Raw genomic sequence first — 25,779 nt, 5'->3', positions numbered from 1 at the left:
TATCACAGAGAGGAAGGGTCAAAAAGTCACCCTATTGACACGAGAAGGAAAAACAGACATTTACTGAGTACAGGAACTCTGCTAGATTTTTACGTTTTATCTCACTGAATCCTCCCAAAACCACACGAGGCGAGTGATAGTCACCCCTATTTGAGCAAAAGCCTGAAGATTTTTTAGAAAGGCACAGAACTGAACATCCACATTGCTATGTATAAATGTATAAAACTTAGGAACCAGCATGTGCAGACAGAGATATGACATATTTACATCAACATTTTCTACTTAAAAATGTGTTCAGGAGTGTCCTCTGTGCAGTGAGGACTCAATGGCCCGCCGCATGCACAGGCCCTGCTCCGGCCACCATGCCACCCCCTGCGCAGCTGTGCACACGCTCCGCCTGTGTGGTCAATGCGGCCGCCTGAGCAGATGCAGCCTTCCTGAGCCCACCCGAGTGCCCCGTGAGCCCCAGGTGCCAGGGACACAGCCAAGGGCCAGGGCCAGGACACAGACTCGGCCTCAACTGAGACAAAGTCCTCATCAGGGTGCTGGAGAGAGTGACAGGGCAGTGGTGTGATGCAAGTCAAAGCCACAGTGTCCGCCCTTCCACCATGGTGACTTTTCCCAGGATTCACTGAGATGGTGCGTATGCACTGCTTAGCACAGTGCCTGACATACAGTGTGTGCCCAGGGAAAGCTGGTGACTTCCACTGTCACCCACTGGATGCTGTCACTACTGACTGGCCTCTGTATAGCAAGCACCATGGGGCTGCGGTCACGGGGGGCTTTGGGGAGAAAAAGGAAAAAATAAAATCTTTAAAAAAAGAAAAAAGCAGCCGAGGCGTATAACTAGTTTAGGGCCACTGAAGCAGTCAAGTGCACGGGGAAGCCCACAGTGCCAATTGCTTTGTCACACGGGGCCCTCCTGTCTGGGAGACAGTGCAGTGGGTGAGAGGGGGTGGCTCTGTGTCTCCAGGGCCCCAGTCCCAGCTCTGCCACTCACCTGTCATGGACTTTAGCTAAGTTACTTCACCTCACTGAACTTTAGATTCTTCCTAGGGAGATCGGGGATCACGATAGCACCTACCTCACAGGGTAGCTATCAAGGGTAAACTAGATAATTTATGCAAACTGCTGAGTAGTGTACCTGGTACCCAGTAAGTTCTCAAATCTCAGCTATCATTGCCATAATTCTGATTATGACTCAAAAGCCAGCATCCAGGCAACCCCCACTGCTGCTGGGCTGCAGTCAGCCTGTGCCTCATTCACTCTCACTCACTCACGGGTTCACGTACTCAACAAGGGCTTGCTGAGTGTCCCGCTGAGAAGCAAGGGGCCCGTCCCAGCCCTCAGAGGCCCCAGTCTCTTGGAGGACACATCTAGTGACCTGGCACTGGCACAGTGTGATGGACGGGCAAGTGCACAGTGGGAGCTGGGCATAGGACAGCTGGGTTTTTTTTTTCTTTAAAGACTGGCACCTGGGCTAACATCTGTTGCCAATTTTTTTTTCTTCTTCTTCTTCTCCCCAAAGTCCCCCAGTACATGGTTGTTTTTCTAGTTGTACGTCCCTCTGGTGGTGCTATGTGGGACACCTCCTCAGCATGGCCTGACGAGCGCTGCCATGTCTTTGCCCAGGATCCAAACAGGTGAAACCCTGGGCTGCCAAAGCAGAGCCCCGGAACTCAACCACTCGGCCAGGGGGCCGGCCCGGGGCAGCTGTTCCAACAATGGGAGAGTTTGGAATATACGTCACCCTGGATGGCAAGAATCAGCCAAGACAAACACACTGAAGAGCAACAGGAGATGGTCAGAGGGAGTTTCTGAGCAGAGGCCCAAGGGGAGGGCCGCCTCTTCTCCCACCAGGGCGGGACGGAGGGAGGGTGCAGTGAGGAAGCCTAGCTTCCTAGCTGAGTGACAGGAAATGGATGGTTTTCCCACTTGACTGCTTCTATTTTCAGCAGTCAGATGTGAGATCACAGGCTAAAGGAGAAAGTGGTGGGGCCAGAGAGAAATTTCAGGAATAAGGCCTGAAATAACCATTGCCTAGAATATGAAAAAGAGGCTGACCAGGGAAATATAGATGCCTTAATTTGTAAAAAATGTCCATATTATTAAATACCCTTTAAGAGTCAGTATGTGAAAGAACATGGACTCTGGAACCAAGAGCTTGGGTTCTATCTCAGTTCCACTACTTAATACCTGTGTGACCTTGGGCCAGTTGCTTAGCCTCTCTGAAACTCGGTTTCCTCATCTGTAAAATAAGGGTAATAACAGTCCCTTCCTCAAAGTTTTTGTTGTTGTTGTTAAATACCAAGAGATTAGAATTGTGTCTGGCAAACAGTAAATGCTATGTAAGTTCTAGCAATAATAACAATTATTATTGTTTTTAATATATGCCAATTTTATGAAGAAGAACAATACTAGTCCCATTTTTATTTTTTGGCAAGTTGAGGCCCTTATCTCTCAGCCTGTCTGAATCCTCCCAATCTTGCAAGGAAGGTCCAGCTCTCAATTTCATGTTCCCTGTGAAGCTTTCCTTGACCACCACTAGCCTTCCTCTCCTAATTCCAGGAATACTAACCGTCTATACCTCTCATTTGTCATTTGGCACATACATACCACCTTGAACTCTTGCCTATCTTTCAGTAAATGCCTTGTCTACTTAACTGGATGGAGAGGATGGACCTCACTGTAAATGTCCTTGCCTGCCCTCACCAGTCTGGTGTAATGGCACGTACACAATGGGTGTTCAATGCGTATTACACAGATTGATATAAACTGATCAAAGACTTCTTGAAGATAACCCACCTGATGATTAAATTGTCCTGGCCAAGGGTCACGACGGTGGCTTCTGTGGCTTGGAGAGACATGAGTTTTGCAAGGGCTTCTGAGGTTTTGCTCTAAGAAATAACCAGAACGTAAAACAAGAGCTATAATAAGCTGACCTGTGCAAGCCCAGACCGATACCCACAAGGCTGGTGTTAAAGAGAACCCCTGCAGAAAAAGGCTGCCCCCTCAACCCAGCCACACCACACGCCAAAAGGCTCTCCCAGGATGGGTGTTACTCACAGCCCATTGACACACAGCCATGTCATCACCACATGGAAGGTACAACGCCTCTAAGCTCCATGAATTACATTTCAGACTGAAAAACAATATCAATCTGCCCACTGACTGTTTTCTTTTAGGGCCTGAGTCCCAGTCTTTTATAGAACACATTAAAATGCCAAGCACAATGCACGGTGTTAAAAATGGCATGACCTTAGCGTGGAAATATAGATTTCTAGACCAATAAGGTATACAGTCAGTTATGTACTAAGAGACGGCGTGAGCTCTGACCTGAAATCGAAGGTTCTTTCCGTAACACGAGGCACCTGAACAAAGGTTTTAATAATTAACCAGATTAGCTGGGATTTCAGAAGTAGCAACCAATTTGGAGATTAGTGATCAGAGCACTTAATTATATATAGGTTTCACATTTCTTTAAGTCTTTCTGTAGATTGTGTATAATTAGTAATTCTAAACACGGTGTTTGGATGAATTAAGGTTTGTATTACTGAAGAAACGGCTCTTTTTTTACCCTGCAACTATAATTACCTTTGCCACGTGTTCCAGCCACCGCCCCAGGGCAATGAACACGAAGAGCATGGGGGGCGTGTCGAAGAACGTCACAGGGCTCCTCTCAGCCTTCTCGGCAATGGCCACCACCAGGATGGAGAGGGAGTAGACATAGGCAATGCTTGTGGCCAGCACGATGAGCACGTCCATGTTGGCCGCCCTGTGCCTCAGAGATTTGTAGGCCTGAACATAGAAGTACCACCCACCGAGGAACTGAAAGACAGGAGGGGAGAGTGACAGCTGCGACAAGCAGGGGGCAGAGTTCAGGGGGCAACCAGGGCCCCAGAAGCCCCCAGGATCGCAAACACTCTAGGTCCACCCACAATTTGACATTACTTTTTCCTCTGTCATTGATATTTATGGAGTATATTTCCTGATTCCAAAGACCACTGGCCAGAGAAATGGATGATCGAGGGCATGGGAGACCTTTAAAACCCAGAGCAAACCACCTAAATGTCCATCAGTAGGAAAATGGTGAAATAGATCATGCTTCATTTATACTGTGGGCAGTGCTAGGCAGGCCCTAAGGAGGACGTGCTGGATCTATAAACCGCTGGTGGGAACGATGTCCATAGCAATGGTTAAGCAAAAAAGCCAGTGATAAACCAGTACATCCAGTACGATCCCATTTCAGTTAAAAAAAAAGTCTGTGGGGGCTGGCCCCGTGGCCGAGTGGTTAAGTTCACACGCTCCGCTGCAGGCGCCCCAGTGTTTCGTTGGTTTGAATCCTGGGTGTGGACATGGCACTGCTCGTCGAGCCACGCTGAGGCAGCGTCCCACATGCCACAACTAGAAGGACCCACAACGAAGAATATACAACTGTGTACCAGGGGGCTTTGGGGAGAAAAAGGAAAAAATAAAATCTTTAAAAAAAAAAAAAAGTCTGCGTCTGCCTTATGTGGACATGTACACACACACACACACACACACACACACACACGTAAATGTGTATTTTCTCTAGATAGATGAAGGTCTGGAAAGATACATGCCTGACTAGTAATAATACCAAAGTCACCCTGGAGAAGGGGATTGGGCTGCAGGCAGGGTGCGGTTAGTGAAACATCTTTCTCTTTTCTTCTTAGACTTCAGTATGGCTTGAATTGTTTACAAAAAATGTGCATTTATAGTTAAAAAGAAAACACAGAAAAAACCAATTTCAGCCTACAGATACTTGCCCCTAAGCAGTCCTAAACATTCTAATATTAAGTCAGGAGTTTAATTTTATATTCCAAAATATATGGAGGGCACACTTCCCACCAGAAACAGCTCGTTTGTTAGTATCATGCCCAGAGTGGAAATTCCATGAGGCCTGTCTCTTTTAAATTTTAACTTCCTCAGGACCACATTCCTGCCATTTAAAATAGGAAGTTAAAGAGAAGCATGAGCTGCAGGGTGGTCCAGCTGCTGATTTTAACAAAGGAAAATTAAGCTAAACAACAAGTAAATTGGAGACGAACTCGTTCACCAATCCTCGCAGCACAGGGGTTACTATTCCAGGGAGAGTTCGATCACCTGCAATCAGCTGTGAAACTGACAGTGAAACCAGGTCCCTTTTAGGTCCCTAGGTTATAGAGGACACCCCCCACCCAATGTAGTCATAACACAGAAAAAAAGCAGCCACTGGCTGGAGTGGGTCAGGAGAGCTGCAATAAAGGACTGCTTAAAGCAAGCTGAGGGGCCGTGCCCGACGTAAGAGGCAGAGCATCCGCTGGCCACACACAGGCATGGGGGCAGAGGGCTGCTCCTCTTTCTGATACACACCTGGACAAGGGTACACAAGATAAAGAAGACGAGATTTAGAATGGACAGTCCTGGAATGATGTTGTGGTTCAGGAACATAGACTCGTGGGGCTCGTTGCTGGGTATCATCATATAGATCATTAAACCCATAACAGGGATGCCAAACACCAGGCTGCACAGGAAAGACTTCTTCCACCTGGAAAGCAACACAGCAACATTGACATATTAGGTACCGCCTGTCACTTGGATTATGGCTGGTCCCCTCCTGAGGACTCAGTACAAAGACTTGCCTTTGTCACATGTCTGGGACAGACCACCAAGGGCTTAAATGAAAGTAAGACTCTCTCCCTGACACCAGCCATCTGAGGGAACATCTAGAGGTTTAATCATTGCTACAAGGATGTGACAGAGATGTGGAGACCCAGCCCCTGCCTGCCCCTGGCTGACGTGTTCCCTCCAACCCATAGGTGAGGGAGCTGAGGCCCAGAAGCTAGGAATCCAGCCCCAAAGAGGTTTAACATCTCAGTCTATGGCTGCCTACAGCTCTTTTTTCAAAATGCAGTCTTATACAGACTCCCAAGAAAACACTGACAAAAGCAATATTTTATTAGTATAAACTTAATTATACATTCAATCTTTAACTTAAAATAGAGTCAGTGAGAAGAGTTAAGCTGTCTCGATGAACACCAAAGTTTGAAATCCAGGCTCATGGGTGACAGCTGCAGTCTCACGTTAGCGTAAGCATCCATGAAATTCCAACCAAGTGGCTGTGGAAGCTCTAACGCATCTTAACCACAGTCTGAAACCACTGGCCTGTGCGACTGAAGCCGCATCTTGTTGGGCTGCAGCCCAAGGTCCTGAGAAACCGCCCCTCTCTAGGTTTACAGATGCCTCTCCTGCCAGTCCCTGTGCTCCAGGCACGCCAACCCGAGCAGACGACACGAAGCCCTGAAGGCCCCCTGCCTCTGCGCCCCAGAAGACCCTCATTCCCACCCTTACTCCCACACCCTCAGCCTGACAAGCTTCCACTCCTTCTGAGTTTCAGATCATGTGTCCCCTGCTTGTCAGCTTCCCAGACCTCCCAGACCCCACCTGAATCACTGCTCATCCACTGTTTCCCAGCCAGAGTAAGGGCCCCTCTAAGGGAGGGATGACATTCTGCGCATCCCCAGCACCTGGCACAGTGCCCTGCATAAAACAGCAGCCTAGTGTTTGTTGAATGAATAAGGCAACATGTGCAACAATGAATGAACCCAGGTCTCCTGCTTCCTGGGCCATTTTCTTTCCACTTGGCCATGATTCCTATCCTGGGACCCTAGTTCTAGAACCCATTGAAATAAAGTCTTAAAATATTATCAGAGAAAAAGTCCACATGCTCTTCTTCCCAACCTAAGGGTGCTCCAATCTGTTAGCCACCAGCCATAGGAGGTTATTTAAATTCGTTTAAATTAAATGAAATTAAAAATTCAGTTCCCCAGTCACAGCAGCTGCATTTCAAGTGCTCAGCAGCTAGTGGCTACCACACTAGGCAGTGCAGAAAGTTCTATTGGCTGCAACTGTTTTAGAGGGTTCACATTACAAAGGTAAAGAAACTGATCCAGGTGGAAGGCCTGGTGGGAAGCACAGGGTGGCAGAATGGGGCCCAGGCAGAAAGACACTTAGACAAGAGCTTCAGTTTATCTTTCTATTCTACCTACTGCTTTATTTCCGCCTTGTGGTCCAGGTGATGAGCGTTGGGGTTTCTCTGGGCCGGAGAAGCATGAAAGCCCATTTCCTTGTTATTAAAAAGAGAGGGGTGGGAAACAAGGAGGAAGGCACTTGGTTAAACACACATTGGTGGAAAGCATTTTACATCTTTTGAAACTAGAAAGTCAATCTGAAATAGCCTCCTTAGACAGTATTGGTTTCTCTGCTCGTGATTTCTTTACACAAATCACCCTACAACCGTCTCAGAGGTTCAGCACCATCCATACTTAGAGACTGTATCACCCCCAAGGGGATGGCTTCAAATGGTGAGTCCTGTTCCTTCTGTCGGCAAAGGCAGCAGGTTCTGGAGATAACTTCATAGGCCCCAAAGCTGATCAATGTTGAGTTATAAACTCAGAATTTCTGAGTTACGGATACCAATTATCCAGTGGTCAGACGGTTTCATCCTCTGCATGAGGAACGTGAAGGTCAGAGAGATTACATTCACTGCCCAAAGCCACAAGGTTACTGGAAGAGCTAGAGCCAGGACTCAGGTCTCCAGGTTCCCAGCCCAGGCCTCTTCCCACTGAGCAGACCTTGGCTCCTTCTATTCTGCAAGCTGGGGCCTCCAGTAAGGCCAGAGAGAATGTGCCTCAATTGTGGGTTGTTCTGGGAGATTAACTGAAGCATTTCCTTTCCTGCCTCACTCCTTAGCCCTCTCTGCCTTATTTGATCTCATCACTAAATCTCTGATACCCTTTATGAAATTACAGAGGAAAAGCAGCCAGGAAATGTCCTGTCTGCCAGCACAATATAAAGAGGGACCCCAGAATTCCGATGTTGGGAATTTTCACAGAAATTAAAAGTTATGATTGGAGAAAGGGCATCTAAAACTGTCTAAAGACAAATCCTTTTACAACCATTATCAGCCTAATTAATAAGGGAAAAGAGGCCCCAGACATGCAGGAATGGAGGCTAGACATTGGTAGCAGTCGTCAAATAAGGATGAAGAGCATGGAGAGCTAGGGAAGGCCAGCAAGGGCATCAGAAACAAGAAGGGTAACTGAGACGCGTTTGAAGTACCACCTGGGACTCTCCCTACCATTAGGGCATCAGTCTGGCTTCTTAGCCTCATCAATGCATATCACTACTGCCCCGTAAGATTTGTGGTGTCGTAGAAATAAAAGGATGCTAAGCTCAGAACTGTCAGATCTGAGTTCGAGTGGCCGTTCTGCAACCTTTAACTGGGGACCAGTGAACAGTCAATTAACCTCTCTGGGGATCCTTCCTCATCTGATAAAGAAGCTGCGTTGTCTGCCTCTAAGATTGAGGCATTCTATCAGCAGCAGCAGTATTGTTTGCATGTCAAAGAGCTCTGCTAGGCCATGCAACAGACAACATCTCTCTTAAAACACACACACACACTCACACACACACGATGAAGAGAAAACTAGAAACAACATTAAGCTTGCTACGAGATGTTTCATTTCATAAACAATTTCATAGGTAGTAGTTCCTGCTAAACTTCATTTATCCTTACAACTGATTGTTATGACAATCCTGTTCAGTTTTGACTGTCTTAACCCATTCAGATCACCACTAATGCTCACCCTCTTACAGAGTGGAATAACATAGACCTTAATAAGGAAATAGAATGTCTCTGGACAAACTGAGGGAGGGGATAGAGGTAAGGAGTGCAGGAAAACTATTCTAATTGATTTTCCAAAGGAGAAATTACTAAACTCTTCGCTATAAAGCAGGTCTAGCATAGTGGTGAAACACAGTAAACTTCTTCCCAATACCAACATTCCTTTGGTCCACAGATACTTGGCACAGACAAATAATACGTAAAAATTACAATGGGGAGTGACGTCAGCATCGTGGCAGAGTGAGCTCTCCCTGTAAACTCTCTCCTCTAAGATACAATGACAAGGACATTCATATTCAAACAGAGGACGTCCACACAACACAAAAGACGACTGAAAGGCCCACACAGCCACATGTCGGAAGGTGGAAGTGCTGGAGCCCCCCCGAGGAAGTGGAACGAGGTAAGAGAAATCTCTCCCTTGCGAAGGGCAGCAACCCAGGGACTGTGCGCAGCTTCGAGAGGAAAGGGGGAGGGGGCAGCCCTTCGCAAGAAGGCTCCCTGAGGTCCCTCACAGCCCAGGCGAAAGCCCCACAGAGAGGTGATTAGCTATCGAGGGGGTGTCTTCATCAAGCTAAGACCCCAGGAGAGCAGATAGCAAGGGCAAAGCAAGAAGCCCCCAAGAACATGAAGGAGAAAGAAAGCTCTCCTCCCCTCTGCCTGATACCCTCATTGAGCAGCTGGGAACTGAGCTGCAGATTGTGGCAGGCTCAAAATATACAGCTCTTGACCCTCACCCACTGGCAGGTGGAAGTGGTGATCAAATACTACCACAGGGCAGAAGCACAAATCCACGCCATCTAGCAATATGAAAAAATATATTACATCTCCTGCCCAGAAGGAAAATGACAAGTACCCAGAAATCAATCCTGAAGGCACACAAAGCTACAATCTAAATGAGAGAGAATTCAAAATAGCCATCATAAAAAGCTCAAAGGGTTACATAAAAATGCAGATAGACAGTTCAATGAATTCAGGAGCTACTTCACAAAAGAGATTGAAACTATAAAGAAGAACCAATCAGAAATATTGCAAATGAAAAACAATGGATGAGATAAAGAAGAATATGGATTCCCTGAACAAGAGAGCTGATATTATGGAGGAGTGAATCAGCAACATGGAGGAGAGAAATAGAGAAATGCTTCACATGGAGGAAGAGGAAGAACTAAGATGAAAAAGAAATGAAGAAATTCTCTAAGAAATATCTGACTCAATTAGGAAATGCAACATAAGGAGAACAGATATTCCAGAGGGAGAAGAGGAGAATGGAGCAGAAAGCCTGTTCAAAGAAATAATAGCGGAGAACTTCCCAAGTATGGGGAAAGGGCTGGAAATGCAAGTGAAAGAAGTCATTAGATCTCCTAACTATATCAGTGTAAAAGATCAACTACAAGGCATATAGTAGTGAAGCTGGCAAAAGTCAACGACAAAGATACCAAGGGCAGCAAGGCAAAAGAAAATAACTTACAGAGGAACCCCTATCAGCCTTTCAGCAGGTTTCTCAGCAGAAACTTACAGGCTAGGAAAGACTGGAATGACATACTCAAATCTCTGAAAGACAAAAACTTTCAGCCAAAAATACTCTATCCAGCGAAAATATCCTTCAGACATGATGGAGAAACAAAAACTTTCCCAGATAAACAAAAACTAAGGGAGTTCATCACCATAAGAACCATTCCTGCAGCAAGAAATCCCCAAGAAGGCCCTCATACCTGAAAAACAAAGAAGAAAGGGGTAACAAAGCCCCGATTAAGGAGATAAATAGGTAGACAAAATTAGAAAATTGAAGCTATCCATAAGAACACGTTAGCAAACATTCAATTATAACATTAAACATAAAGGGGAGGAGGGGCCGGCCCCGTGGCCGAGTGGTTAAGTTTGAGTGCTCTGCTGCAGCAGGCCAGGGTTTCGCTGGTTCAGATCCTGGGCACAGACATGACACCACTCATCAGCCCACATTGAGGCAGTGTCCCACGTGCCACAACTAGAAGGACCCACAACTAAAATATACAACTATGTACTGGGGGGTTTGGGGAGAAAAAGTAGAAAGAAAAAAAAAGATAAAGGGAAGGAAAACACCAAAAATAAATATGATCTTGTCATTTTAAACACAAACTCACAACACAAGATAGAATAAGATGTGACAAAAACAACTTAGAAAGGGAAGAGGAAAGGGATGGAATCCACTTAGTCTAAGGAAATAAGAGGTTATCAGAAAATGGACTATCTCATCTATGAGATTTTTCATACAAACCTCATGGTAACCACTAAACAAATAAGTAGAACAGAGACACAAATAATAAATAAGGAGAAAACTATGAAAACCAGCATAGAAAACCACCCAACTGAGTTGGTAGTTTGAAAATACGGGACGAGAAACAAAATAACGCAGGAGAACCAGAAAACGAGCGATAAAATGGCAGCATTAAGCACTCATAAATCAATAATGACTCTAAATGTAAATAGATTGAATTCTCTAATCAAAAGACAGAGCAGTGGGATGGATTAAAAAACAAGATTCAACAATATGCTGCCTCCAAGAAACACATCTCAGCTCCAACAACAAACACAGGCCCAGAGTGAAGGGATGCAAGATGATACTCCAAGCTAAAGGCAAACAAAAGAAAGCAGGTGTTGCCATACTTATATCACACAAAGTAGACTTCAAGACAAAACAGCTAAAGAGAGACAAACAGGGGCAGTATATAATGATAAAAGGGGCATTCCACGAAGACATAAACACGTACAATATCTATGCACCCAACACAGGAACACCAAAGTACATAAAGCAACCATTAAACATAAAAGGAGACATTAACAACAACAACACAGTAATAGTAGGGGACCTCGACACCCCACTCACATCAATAGACAGATCATCCAGACAGGAAGTCCACAAGGAAAGACAGTGGAATTAAGTGAAAAAGTTGACCAGATGGATTCAATAGATATATATAGAACACTCCATCCAAAACCAGCAGAATACACATTCTTCTCAAGTGCACAGGGAACATTCTCAAGGATAGACCATATGTTGGGAAACAAGGCAAGCCTCAATAAATTTAAGATTGAAATAATAAGCATCTTTTCCAACCATATGCTATGAAACTACACATTAACTACAAGGAAAAAGCTGAGAAAGGGACAAAGATGTGGAGACTAAATAACATGCTACTGAACAACCAATGAATCATTGAAGAAATTAAAGGAGAAATCATAAAATATCTGGAGACAAATGAAAATGAAAACATATGATACCAACTCATATGGGATGCAGCAAAAGCAGTCCTAGGAGGGAAATTCATCACAATACAGGCTCACCTTTAACAAACAGGAAAAATTCCAAATAAGCAATCTCAAACTACACCTAACAGAATTAGGAAAAGAAGAACAAACAAAGCCCAAAGTCAGCAGAAGGAGGGAAATAATAAAAATCAGAGCAGAAATAGATGAAATTGAAACAAAAAAGACAGTAGAAAGGATCAATGAAACTAAGACCTGGTTCTTTGAGAAGATAAACAGAATTGACAAACTCCTAGCCAGGCTCACAAAGGAAAAAAGAGAGAAAGCTCAAATAAATAAAATTATAAATGAAAGAGGAGAAATTACAACACATACCACAGAAATAGAAAATATTATAAGAGAATACTATTAAAAACTATATGCCAAAAAAATGGACAATCTAGAAGAAATAGATAAATTCCTACACTCTTAGAACCTCCGAAAGCTGAATCAAGAGGAAATAGATAATCCGAACAGACCAATCACAAATAAAGAGATGGAAACAGTAATCGAAAACCTCCCCAAAAATAAAAGGCCAGGACCAGACAGCTTCCCTGGAGAATTCTACCAAACTTTCAACCTAGCTTTCTCAAATTATTCCAAAATACTGGGGAAGATGGATCACTTCCTAACACATTCTACAAGGCCAACATCACCCTGATACCAGAGCCTTACAAGGATAACACAAAAAAGGAAAGCTACAGGCCAATATCACTGATGAACATAGATGCAAAAATCCTCAACAAAATATTGGCAAACTGAAAATAGCAATACATCAAAAATATCAAGTGGGATTTATACCAGGGACACAGGGATGGTTCAACATCCATAAATCAATCAATGTGATACACCACATGAACAAAACGAGGAATAAAAACCACACAGTCATCTCAATAGACACAGAGAAAGCATCTGACAAGACCCAACATCCATTTATGATAAAAAAAAAAAAAACCCTTAACAAAATGAGTACAGAAGGAAAATACCTCAACATAATAAAGGTCGTGTATGACAAACCCACAGCCAACATCATACTCAACAGGGAAAAACTGAGAGCCATCCCTCTGAGAACAGGAACAAGAAGAGGGTGCCCACTCTTGCCACTCTTATTCAACATGGTACTGGAGGTTTTAGCGAGAGAAATTAGGCAAGAAAAAAGGAATAAAAGGAATCCAAATAGGAAATGAAGAAGTGAAACTCTCACTGTTTGCAGACAACATGATTTTATATAGAGAAAACCCTAAAGAATCTATCGAACACTATTAGAAATAATCAACAACTACAGTGAAGTTGCAGGGTACAAAATCAACTTACAAAAATCAGTTGCATTTCCATACTCTAATAACGAACTAACAGAAAGAGAACACCAGAATACAGTCCCATGTATAATCAGAACAAAAAGAATTAAATATCTAGGAATAAATTTAACCAAGGAGGTAAAAGACCTATACAATGAAAACTATAAGACACTACTGAAAGAAATTGATGATGACATAACGAAATGGAAAGATATTCCATGCACATGGATCAGAAGAATAAACATAGTTAAAATGCCCATACTACCCAAAGCAATCTATAGATTCAATGCAATCCCAATCAGAATCCCAATGATATCTTCACAGAAATAGAACAAAGAATCCTAAAATTCATATGCGGCAACAAAAGACCCTAAATAGCTAAAGCAAGCCTGAGAAAAAAGAACAAAGCTGGAGGCATCACAAGCCCTGACTTTAAAATGTACTACAAAGCTACATTTTAAAGTAATCAAAACAGCATGGTACTGGTACAAAAACAGGCACACAGATCAATGGAACACAATTGAAAGCCCAGAAATAAAACCACACATCTAGGGACAGCTAATCTTTGACAAAGGAGTCGAAAACATACAATGGAGAAAGGAAAGCCTCTTCAATAAACAGTGCTGGGAAAACTGGACAGCCACATGCAAAAGAGTGAAAGTAGACCATTATCTTTCACCATACACAAAAATGAATTCAAAATGGATCAAAGACTTGAAGGTAAGACCTGAAACCATAAAACTCCTAGAAGAAAATATAGTTAATACACTCTTTGACATCAGCCTTAAAAAGAGGTTTTCGAATACCATGTCTTCTCAGACAAGGGAAACAAAAGAAAAAATAAACAAGTGGGACTTCAGCAGACTAAAGAGCTTCTGCAAGGCAAAGGAAAACAGGATCAAAACAAAAAGACAACCCACCAACTGGGAGAAAACATTTGCAAATCATATATCCAACAAGGGGTAAATCTCCATAATATATAAAGAAATCACACAACTGAAGAACAAAAAAACAAACAACTCAATCAAAAAATGGGCAGAGGATATGAACAGACGTTTCTCCAAAGAAGATATACAGATGGCTAGTAAGCACACAAAAAGATGTTCAACATCACTAATCATTAGGGAAATGCAAATCAAAACTACACTAAGATATCACCACACACCCATTAAAATGGCCAAAATCACCAAGACAAAAACTAGCAAATGTTGGAGAGGTTGTGGAAAAAAGGGAACCCTCATACGCTGCTGGTGGGAATGCAAACTGGTGCAGCCACTATGGAAAACAGTACGTAGACCTCTCAAAAAATTAAAAGTAGAAATACCATATGAGCCTGTTATCCCACTACCAGGTATTTATCCAAATAGCTTGAAATCAACAATTCAAGGAGACTTATGCACCCCTATGTTCACTGCAGCATTATTCACAATAGCCAAGATGTGGAAGCAACCCAAGTGCCCATCGATCAACTGATGAATGGATAAAGAAGATGTGGCGTGTGTATATATACAATGGAATACTACTCAGCCATAAAAAAGACAAAATCATCCCATTCACAACAACATGGATGGACCTTGAGGGTATTATGTTAAGCAAAATAAGCCAGATAGAGAAAGACAAACACCACATGATTTCACTCATATGTGGAAGACAAACACACAGACAAAGAGAAGAGTTCAGTGGTTACCAGGGGGAGGGGCAGGGAGGTGAGTACAAAGGGTGAAGGGGAGCACTTATATGGTGACGGACAAATAATAATTTATAAATGAAATTTCACAACATTGTCCATTATCATGACCTCAATTAAAAAAAACTATAATTAGGCAACTTAACCCCATGTACTAGGTGTCTTGGTGATACTGATGTTTCTCATGGAACACCTGAAATTAAAACAATGTCTTTTTCTCCCATCTTTTTCTATCCATTCATTGATTTTTATTATCTGATATTTCCTTAACTTCACAGTTTATTTTTAAATGATTCCCCTTATTTCTAAGGGAAACCATGAAGGATTTTAGGTTAGGTGACTTTTTTTTTTTGCTTAGCTATATTTTCTCATTATTAACCACTGTTTTTAAGAAGGTAGGTATAACATTTTTTAATGAATGACTTACCTCGATAATTTTGACAATATCTCGTGCACCAATAATTTCAGGATCAAACTTCACATGGGCTTTGCTGGTGGTGAGGGCCACGGAAGCATAGGTGATGCCATTGGTCCTCGTGAGCGTGGACTCTATGTTGTGAACGCAGGAAGCGCAGGTCATCCCCGTGATCTGCAGCACAGGATGACAAAAATCCCACTCATCCACGATCAAGAGGACCCTCTCAAAGGCACAGGGGGAGCTGGGTTAATAGGCAGTCACAAGCCTTTCCTCCTTCCACAGCACGTTCCCAAGACTTTGGACTCCCACCTCCAAACCCCATGTGCACGGTTTCCACCCTGACTATTCCCCAAGGGGCTTTGGGGATATAAGCAATGGTTCTCTCCAACTCAGGTACAGGACACAGAGCCAATCACCAAGCAGATGTCAACAGACCCAGGCTTGACTTTCAGCACTGATAATGGTGGGCTTTCATAAGCCACTCTACACACTGCCTCAGTTATCCAACTTCTGCACACCACGCTGTGTGTCTTGATGCGAGAAAAGGGAGTCTGAAGTGAGACATGCCATCTCTGTAATACGTATTAGGCAAACCAGACATTTATTCTTTCAAGTATCAGCAATCAGCATTTCCCAGAATACTAATTGAATACAGACCTAAAATGTTTACATAAAATGCCTGGACATATGATGATGATGTAACTATTGATACTGCTCAGTTTTAAAAAAAAAACATTGAGGGGCCGGCCAGGTGGCACGGCGATCAAGTTTGTGCACTCTGCCTCAGTGGCCCAGGGTTTCCAGGTTCAGATCCCCAGCACGAACCTACCACAACTCGTCAAGCCATGCTGTGGCAGCATCCCACATAAAATAGAGGAAGACTGCACAGATGTTATCTCACTGACAATCTTACTCAAACAAAAAGAGGAAGACTGGCAACAGATGTTGTTAGCTCAAGGCCAATCTTCCTCACAAAAAACCCCAAAAGACAAAACAAAACAAAAAAACATTGTTCAAAACAAGGTTTTTCCCAATAATATTCTTGGGTCTAGATTTTCCACACAGTAGTAGTCTGAGCAGGCACAGCCATCCACACCTGGACCTGGAAGTCTGCAACAGGGGCCCTGCTCCTGTCATAGGGGCTGATTCAAGCTGTAATCCAACGAGTATTACACTTTGCCCCTCAACAAATGTGGAGACCCGTCCAGAGCAAACAGTTTACTGCTCTACAAAGAACACCACTTACGAGGAGCTCAAAGTGCCACTCACATCCTTGGTACTTGTTCTTCAAACATTTACTTAGCACTAATGGCAGTGATTAAACACAGTAAGAAAGAAAAAGACCCTTCTACCTTGGTGAAACAGCATTACTCAATCCCTTGTGGGCTTCCTCTAAGTCTCCCTTTATTTACACAAAAAGAGCTTTGTGTAGAAGTTCTTGTGAACACAGCATATTCAAAATACTAAGCGTAACTGCGGTTTTTGATGACTTGACATGTGCAGCTGATAACAGTGGACAGAGAGGAAACAACACACCCCGACCCAACCACAATGGAGCGACAACCACCCTGGGTGTTCATCCCAGATGGAGCACTTCAGGACACTCCAGTCACCAGCTACCTTCTAGACATCCCTGTGCCTACGCACAGGCCCTCTCCATCTTTGATGGCACTGGCTACCACCTGACTCATCTCCACTCACCTTGGGACACCTCTAGCATTCTAGCTTCCCTCTAGGCTTTATGGAGTGTGTTCATAATCAACTCCCTCAAACCAGCTCAGGACAGCTACTGTTTTAAATTCCTCTCCCTCCAACACTCCTGTGACTCTCCACCTCCTTCTCCTCCTAGTACCCTGAATGCACCCAGTGCGAGCCACAACTGTGACTTCCTGAACTGACATTCCTTCATAAAATGAACACATGGCTGTTGGCTTCAATGGAAAACAAAACACCCAACAACAACAGCAAACAGAATATATGCAAGATAGGGAAAGTTTACTGATCACAGCCATGCGTGCTGTCAGAACGCACCTGCAGGTTGTCAGAGGCCTGCCACCCTCTAGCCCCCGCCTCTAGCCCAGTCACCGTACTTACGATCAGCTCAATGTCGCCATCTGAGCCTGTGCAGTCTTCCATTACTGTTGCCTCGAAGCCCAAATCCTGGATGAGCCGAGCTATCTCAAGCGGCTGGATGACTTCCGGATTATACTTAACCTCTGCCTTTCCGGCCATCAAGGCAACCAGCACAGAGAGAATACCTGAAACCATTGAGCCACAGCTGTAACACTTAAGGCAGGGCCTCTGAGATGACATGTTCAACACAACCTAACAAAGAAAAACATCTGCCCCAGAAGCCTCTAGAACAATGGTTCTCAAACTTGGCGGCACATTAGGATCACTTGGAGAGCCTTTAATAATCACCACACCTGGCCCTTAACCCAGATCAACTAAGTCAGAATCGCTCAGGACGGGTGCCAAGCATCTTTCTTTTTTTAAAGTTCCCCAGGTGATTTAACGTACCGTCAAGTGTGAGAACCATTAGAACATGCTTCCACAACTTAATGGACACATGAATCATCTGAGGACCTTGTTACAAAACTACAGATTCTAGTTGGGTTGTTCTGAGGTGGGGTCTGAGGTTCTGCAGGTGGACCCAGCTCTCAGGCGATGCCCGTGCTGCTAGCTAAGGGGCCACTTTGAGTCAGGTTCTAGAAGACACTGATGGGTGCATGCACCTCAAAGCAAGGCATGTCGTCTATAGCTAGCAACCACTGTCACATAAAGAATGTACTTTTTTCTCCAGACACTTTCATAAAAGGAAAAATAATATTTTTCAAAAGTGGTTTTCCCTACTCTTTTTCAGTTTCTAATCACTTTCAGGAGTGAAAAAGAAATCCCACAGACTACCTTGCTAAGACTATTGTGTTAGTTTAAGGGGGGAAAAGGGCTCATTCAGATAAATGAAAGGAATGCGGTGCTTTAGAAAGGATGCCATAAGGGATAAAAATGAGGGATTCAAGCCAGGCACAGAAACATAGGCACTGTGAGAAATAGGTTAATTTTATGAGCAACCAGCCCATGGATGAAAAAGGAACTCCTATAACACCTCAATTTGAGAATGGTCGTTCTAGAGCTCCAGGAAGCTATAAAGAATAGTGAACAAGAGGCTGGAGAAAGTGCCATCCTAATTTAGGTTTGATTCTAAGGGCCAAGGACACCGAGCAGAGACACATGGGGCCAGTGGGGTGAGGAAAGAGAAAAAGTGATTCTGGTGGCAGGGCAGTCATGGTTATTTTCCAAACAAAAAACTAGGACAGAATTTTTGTTGCATTTTCAGGTTTAAGAGACAGTATTTGAAATGTAGTTTGGAGGACAAAACTTTGGCATTTTTACAACATTCTATGGTTTACAGGGACAACAGGACAGAGTATTTGAAATTGGAACTTTTCCACAAAATGCAGGCTATTTATTCATTTGATAGGAAGAGACTGATGGGATTGGAGGGGAAAAATAAAGACTATTGCTAGGACAAGCTAATTGAGGAGGCCACCCATGAAATGAAGTGTGGCCTTTAAGCTGGATTTCCCGTGGTTAACTTACTGAGATACATTTTATCTCAAACAAACTACACACTTCTTAAAGAAGAGATGCCAACTGTCCAAAAAACACTGGACAACAATGCACATCTATCCTATCACAGAATGAACTTGCTACCAGGTTATCAGGGCTCCTGATAAACACAGTCAAGGAAGTTTCTGAAGGGAGAACACAGTGTCCCATTTTGCTGACTGCAGTATACAAGAGTCTACACAGCATTCCCGGTTTAACGTGGCTGCAGATCTCTTACCGTCTTCTTTCTGTAGGTTTTTCTCTATGACAGAAACACAGGACGCACAGGTCATGCCTGTGACCTGTAAAAAGCACTTCTGTGGTGCCACTGTCGCGGTGGCTTGCCGGGACTTTGATGAGCGGCCAGAGCTGTGGTTTTGAGGCGGCCCCCCAGTGTAAGGAGCCACTTCCTGCACGGACAGAGGTGAGCCAGCTGCAGTTTGCACCATGGAGTTCTCCACAGTGTGGTTTCCAACATGGTTGCTAGAACCATTTTCTAGGATGAAATGTCAGAAATTATTCAAATTAGAACAACAAATTTATTTTTTAGCACAGGAGGTGAAAGTCTGACACTTTTCAGATGAAAGTTCTTAGAGAGGCTACATGAAGGGTGTGTTTCTATAGCTGTTTCTCCCTCCCCACAACCAGAGACACAGGCACACAATTACAGACATATGAAAATACACTGATACTTCAAGAATGGAATGTTCTGGTTAGGTGAACGCTCTAATTAGATGATGGTAACCGTAAGAACTCACTGGGCACTCTCCTCAGCACATGTATGAGCTCCTTTAATCCTTAAAATAGCTCTACGTGCTAAATACCACTATCATCCTCATTTTATAGATGAACTAAGTTACAAGAAATTAAATAATTTGCCCCAAACCCCTTAGGCAGTAAGTAGTGAGGCTAGCTTGTAAACCAGGTCTGTTTAACTCCAAGATCTGTCCCCTCACTGTTGTCTCATTCCGGTGAGCAGAGATTCGCCCCAGCCCCATGAGAATCAAAACGACCCCAAACACCTTTATCGAGGGGTTTGTTTTTTCTCACTGTCTGTAGAAGTCCTATACACATCCCGGACATGACTCCTTTGTCAGTTGTCCACACGGCAGGTATTTATCTGCTCTCAGTCTGCAGTCTGCGTTTCACCCTCATCTAATGGCGACTCTTTTGATAAAAGAAGTCCCTAATGTTAATGAAGCCCAATTGATCAGTCAACTAAACCAACTTCAACGGCTGGTGCATTTTGTGCTCTATCTCAACACTGAAAACATTCATGACGTGTTCTTCTACAAGCTCTGTTATTTTAATAAACGTCCACATTCAGGCCCACTATATACCTCAAATTAACTTTTGCAGAGAGTATGAGGTGACAGTCAAGATTAACTTCTTTCTGTTTGGATATCCAATTGACCCAGCTACATATACTAAAAAGACCATCCTTTCCCCATTGAGTTCTGGGGGTTAAAGCACAGACGTCTTCACAAGTTCTGCGGATGAGGGTATGGACATCTTTGGGGGCCATTATTGTGCCTATCACATATGGATATACCTACATAACTAAGCATCAGCCAGATTAAAATATGGAACATTTTCATCACTTCAGAAAGTCACACTATTTTGATGACACAAAATACCTTTACGAGTATATAGAAACGATAATTATATCAAAGATGAACTCTGGTTATTTGAAAATCCACAGCTGCAGAAGACAGAAGTTGGCATTAACCTGTATTGACAACAGCCCATAACTTTTAAGTTTCTCTTCTGAATAAATCCCACATATTGGGAAGTTTTGCTCATTTTCTGGAAAGTGCTAAAACTACTTGCACTCACGCTGAGAGTTCGGTTGATCAACACTTTTAGCACCTTCGCTGAGACCCTCCAGCACTCTGGCCTTACAGGACCTCCACCTTCTTGATGCAGAGACCACCACGCCACCTCCCAGCACAGGTTCACTCTCGGATTTTGTCATTGTTCAAAATGACTTCCCCCTTCAATCTCAAACTCACAAAATCTATTCTGTGGCCACAATCTCTTAACTTTCTACCTCCTGCCCCCATCAACCCTCCTGCACCTGTCCAACCCTATTTCCCAGTCCATCACCTGTTTTCTGGATTCCCCTGCCTTTCTATCCAAATACTGTGATCAACAGTTTCAGGAATATCTGTGCTAACGCAGACAATTTCATACCCCCTAACTAACCTACAATTTACACATCGCCATTTTCTAACATTGAGGTATGACTCAGCTGAACTATGGGCTTCTGAGGATTGCTAAGAAAGTTGAAATAAATGAACAAAGACCCAAACAAGCCTATGCTACTGGGTCCTTTATCAATCTGTACTGATATTAGAGGTAGGCATATGAATTGATTCTGCTTCCTGGAAGTCTATTTGACAATATTATCAAAAATAGCACATCTATTTGTACTATTGTGCACTTGGTAGAGGCACAATAAATATTTGTGATGGAATGAAATAATGTTTATACTCTGTGATAGAGCAATCACGCTTTCAGATATTTTTCATAAGGAAATAAGTGTCTGCACACAGATAAGCCTCAAAGATATCCATGAGTATTATTTACAATCACATGCACAAAATAGATAGGAACAGTCCAATAGGAAACTAAGTTACCGTATAAACATTGAACATGGTGTTGCAGACATATGGACGGACCACAGAAGTATGTTTATGATAAACTGCAGGGTGAAAAAGCAAATTACAAAACCATGTGTAATACAAACCTATATATTTCTAAATATAAATTATATATGCTTTGGGAAAAGTCCAGAAGACCATATATGAAATGAATTTCATGTGGATTTTGGAGGAAGAGCATTCCAGACAGAGGGGACAGCAAGCCTGATATGAGGAATCGAAAGGGGTCAGAAAGGTAATGGGTGAGGGTGGGGGTTTCTAGACCACCACAGGGACTCTTCTTCTTACAACACGAGAGGAGAGTGCTTTGGAGCATCAGTGGAGTAACAGGATCGCTGCAAATGCTGGGCTGGGAACAGACTGTAAGGCTGAAAGGCAGGAAGCAGGCAGACCAGTTCGGAAGCTCTTCCAGGATCCAGGAGACAAACGAGGGTGGCTTGCACCAGGGTGCCAGCCTGTCCGACCTTATCTCCCATTACTTAGACCCAAGCTCCATCCAAGCCAGACTGCTCCCAAGACACACCTGGAGGACTCCCACCTTCAGACCCATGCTTCCGTCTCCTCTGCCTGGTATGCAGCCCTGCCCTTTTCTGCCTGCTGAAACCCTTTCCATTCTGAAATCCCAGCCAAGACCAGCTCCAACATGACTTCTACCATCAAGTCTTTGGGAGCCCCACAATCGGATGCTCCTTATCTTCTAAATCTCAAAAGCGCTTTACCTACATCTTCCTTGTCTCCTTTGTTCTAACCTGCCTTGGATGATGAGTCTCTGTGACCTGTTCCCTGTTGGAGTGTGAGCCGCACATGAGCAGGTGACAGGCTGCCTCTGAGCACAGTGCCTGGGACCCAGAAGTGTCTCACCACATGCCAGGATGAGGGAATGTGTTCAGAAAGTGACATGACCTATTTACAAGGGTGAGAGGAACATGTTATACATGACAGATGACCTTCCCTCACACTATACTCACATATCCATTTATCCATTCATTCATTCTAAAAGTACTTACCATGCGAACCAGTGAAGAAATGCAGAGCTGCCCTTTAGATAAAAACCATGTCTAAACGTATTTTTAACTGTCAAATAAGTTGACTGAAATTCAATGCCTGCCATCTGCCTATGTTATCTCAGACCAGTCTCCTCCTTCTCCCTGCCCCAGTGTCACAGAGGGCTGACCCCTGCAAACCACTTTTCCCAGGCTCCCTTGTCAACTAATTACTGATTAAATTGGGCATATGGAAGGTGACAAGTGGGACACAAGAGGAGAGAAAGGGAGAAAACCCACAACATCCCTACGTGTCTCCTGGGCTCCCAGCTCCTGGCCACGGCCTCACCCCTTGCGGTGCAGTGGTGCCAGCTCCCACCAGGCTGGCCCAGGCCCTGGGCTCCAGCAACACCCCTCTTCCTCAGACCCTCCCACCTGGGGGGTGGCTTCTGCTATTTGTAATCTCTTGGGTTTCCCTCCACTCCTGTTCGGGCTTTCAGCTCTCTAACACCTTTGTGAGTAGTTCCCCGGATTAAACCCCTCCAGTGAGCTACCATGTGACCCTGCTGTCACAGTCATCATTTTCTCTATTTCCTTCACAAATACCTACTGTGTACTGGCTGCTACTGAGTCAAAGGAGAAACAAACCACATGGTTTGAAGACTGTCCTGAAGAAGCCGCTGGTCAAACCAGAATGACCAATCAAATACGAACAATGCCTTTTTAGCAGTTAAGTGGCTATAAAAGAGACTCACCCACACACTGATAGTTTATGCTAAATTAAGATCACCAGGTAAAAGAGAGGACATCCAGCGAAATTTGAATTTCAGATAAAGAACAAATAATTTTCTAGAATAAGTATGTCCCAAATATTGCATGGGACATGTACTAAAACATTATTCATTGTCTGAAATTCAAATTTAACTAGGTATCCTCATATTTTTATTTGCTAAATCTGGTACCCTAAATACCTCTTGGGCTAAACATAATTCTAGCCAATAAAAATCACTGCTCTGGGGCCAGCACAGCAACACGGTAGTTAAGTTTGCACACTTTGCTTTGGCGGCCTGGGGTTCACCGGTTTGGATCCTGGGCATGGACCTATGCACTGCTTATCAAGCCATACTGTGACAGGTGTCCCACATACAAAGTAGAGGCAGATGGGCACAGATGTTAGCTCAGGGCCAATCTTCCTCAGCAAAAAAATCACTGTTCTTTTCCTTTCAGGTTTACTTAGTCAAAGCACATTATTCCAGATTATGCAGTTCAATGCAAATTTCTTTCTACTGCTAATAATATATTCCACTGTTGAAAAACTTTAAGCCTCACACAAATGCAGCAGATGATAACTCCACACTACATTCTGACATTTTGAGTACAGGACTTACCCTATTCTATTGTGTTTCCAAGATTTGTTTTAAAAAAAAACTCCTTCCTGAAACTTAGCACAAGAGACAAAGTACAGATTGGGGCCAAGTCCCTCCACATGACCCACCCAGGCCCTTTAAGGGCATGAGTGCAGGAAAGTACTACAACAGAGTGAACTTTTCCAGGAGACACACTTTATCCCAGTGGCCCAGGAAAGCGGATGTAGGAAACTCAAGTCCAGCTGGCCCTGAGCACGGCCAGCGGGCACTGCCCATGAGCTCTTCTTAGTGCTGAACTGGTACTGCCCTACAGCACTCAGTTCCAGCCAGAGGCTCATGTCCCTGTCCTAGTCCAGCCTGCAATTTGCACTGACAAACAGGGCCAGTATCTTGGCACCTACACAGCTACAACATTACCACCCACATAGTTGTCCCTCACAAAATGTCCCGCTCTCCCTCCTTATCTTCAGCCTCTCTCTTGACCACCCCCTGCCCATCTATCGCCCTCTTCATCCGTCCCCAGCCTAAGCTACTGGTGGGGTGGTCTGCCCTCCTCATCCCAATGCAGGCGGGGCTCCCACCTTCCCGGGGTCCTGAAGCAGCTCCTGCCAAGGTGCCAATGGCCTCCTCCTAGTTAAACCTGAGCCTCTGCGGCTGCCTTCCTTTATTTCTAGGACTCCACTCTCTTCCTGCACCACTTGTCTTCAAGGTCCTCCTCCCCAAGGCACCCCTTCCTTCTATACCAGGGCCTTCGCATTCGTCCCTCTGCTCCTTTCCCTTCTCATGCTCACTCTTTCCGGGTCTTCTGTCATCTCCCATGGCTCCCATCACTCAAATCTGCATTTCCAGCCCATCTTCCCCAGAATTTAAGATTCACAAAGCCAGCTGTCCTCCAGCGTCTACCTCAGCTAGGGCTTATCCCAGGCTCTCGCTTTCCTCCATGGCCTACCCCCATCCGCCACACACTTCTTAATAAGCAAGCTTGGTAGATCTGACCTCCTGAATTTTGTTTTGTTTTTTTGCTGAGAAAGATTAGCCCTGAGCTAACACCTGTGCCAATCTTCCTCTACTTTACACATGGGTTGCCACCACAGCAAGGACAACAAGTAGTACAGGTCCATACCCAGGATCCGAACCCAAGAACCTGGGCTGCCAAAGTGTGCCAAACTTAACCACTAGGCCATGGGACCAGCCCGTTGAAGGTCTTTTAAATCCATCTCTTGCTCTCCAGCTCCATATCATTTCTCACCCATCCTCCTACATGGTCTCAGTGCCTCAATGCACACTGCACCCTGATACCAACTGGCCTTCTAAAATATAATCTGATCTGTGCTTCCTGACTAAAATCCACTGGTAACTGCCATCACCTCTACAAGAAAGTCCAAATTCAGCTTGACAGGTAGGCCCCATTCAAGGTGGCCCACCCAGTGTCCAGCCTCAGTCTCACCACCTCTGAGTCTTCACACTCAGGCCACTCCACATTCCTCTACAGCTTCCCCAGCACACTGCGCTGCCTCTGAGGCCTTCAGGCCACTGCCCAGGCTGCTTCCTGGGCCTCCAACATTGCCAGTCTCCTCCCCGTGCCCTGTCCCTCACTAGTTCACTCCCAATTAGGAGTGACTCCCAGAGGAGTCCTTCCTAAACCCTCAAGCTTGGTTCAGGTGCCCCTCGCCTGGACTCACACAGGACTTGTCCTGCTGCTCTGCAGTGGTTTCCTCCTCCTCGGTCTCCACATCACCACAAGATAAGCTCTCAGGAGAGATGGTGTCTTGTTCATTCAGCAGCC

The 25,779-nt window shown here is 44.3% G+C and overlaps 1 protein-coding gene across 16 annotated transcripts in view; it reads right to left on the bottom strand.

The window, feature by feature from the left end:
- Positions 1 to 25,779, bottom strand: part of ATP7B (ATPase copper transporting beta) — a 111,388-nt gene that overhangs the window by 25,012 nt on the left and 60,597 nt on the right. For all 16 annotated transcript variants that reach the window (XM_014732067.3, XM_070239668.1, XM_014732068.3 and 13 more), the window contains 7 exons: positions 19,219 to 19,476; positions 17,466 to 17,629; positions 15,381 to 15,542; positions 7,053 to 7,129; positions 5,377 to 5,551; positions 3,595 to 3,828; positions 2,806 to 2,897 (listed from right to left, as the gene is read on the bottom strand). In XM_014732067.3, the coding sequence (XP_014587553.1) occupies positions 2,806 to 2,897; positions 3,595 to 3,828; positions 5,377 to 5,551; positions 7,053 to 7,129; positions 15,381 to 15,542; positions 17,466 to 17,629; positions 19,219 to 19,476 (1,162 nt within the window). The remainder of the gene's footprint in view (positions 1 to 2,805; positions 2,898 to 3,594; positions 3,829 to 5,376; positions 5,552 to 7,052; positions 7,130 to 15,380; positions 15,543 to 17,465; positions 17,630 to 19,218; positions 19,477 to 25,779) is intronic.

The sequence above is a fragment of the Equus caballus genome, chromosome 17, assembly GCF_041296265.1.
Source record: "Equus caballus isolate H_3958 breed thoroughbred chromosome 17, TB-T2T, whole genome shotgun sequence".
Classification (NCBI taxonomy): Eukaryota; Metazoa; Chordata; class Mammalia; order Perissodactyla; family Equidae; genus Equus; species Equus caballus.
Note: the sequence above shows the minus strand (reverse complement) of the source record. Positions and strands in the feature narration are given on the sequence as shown.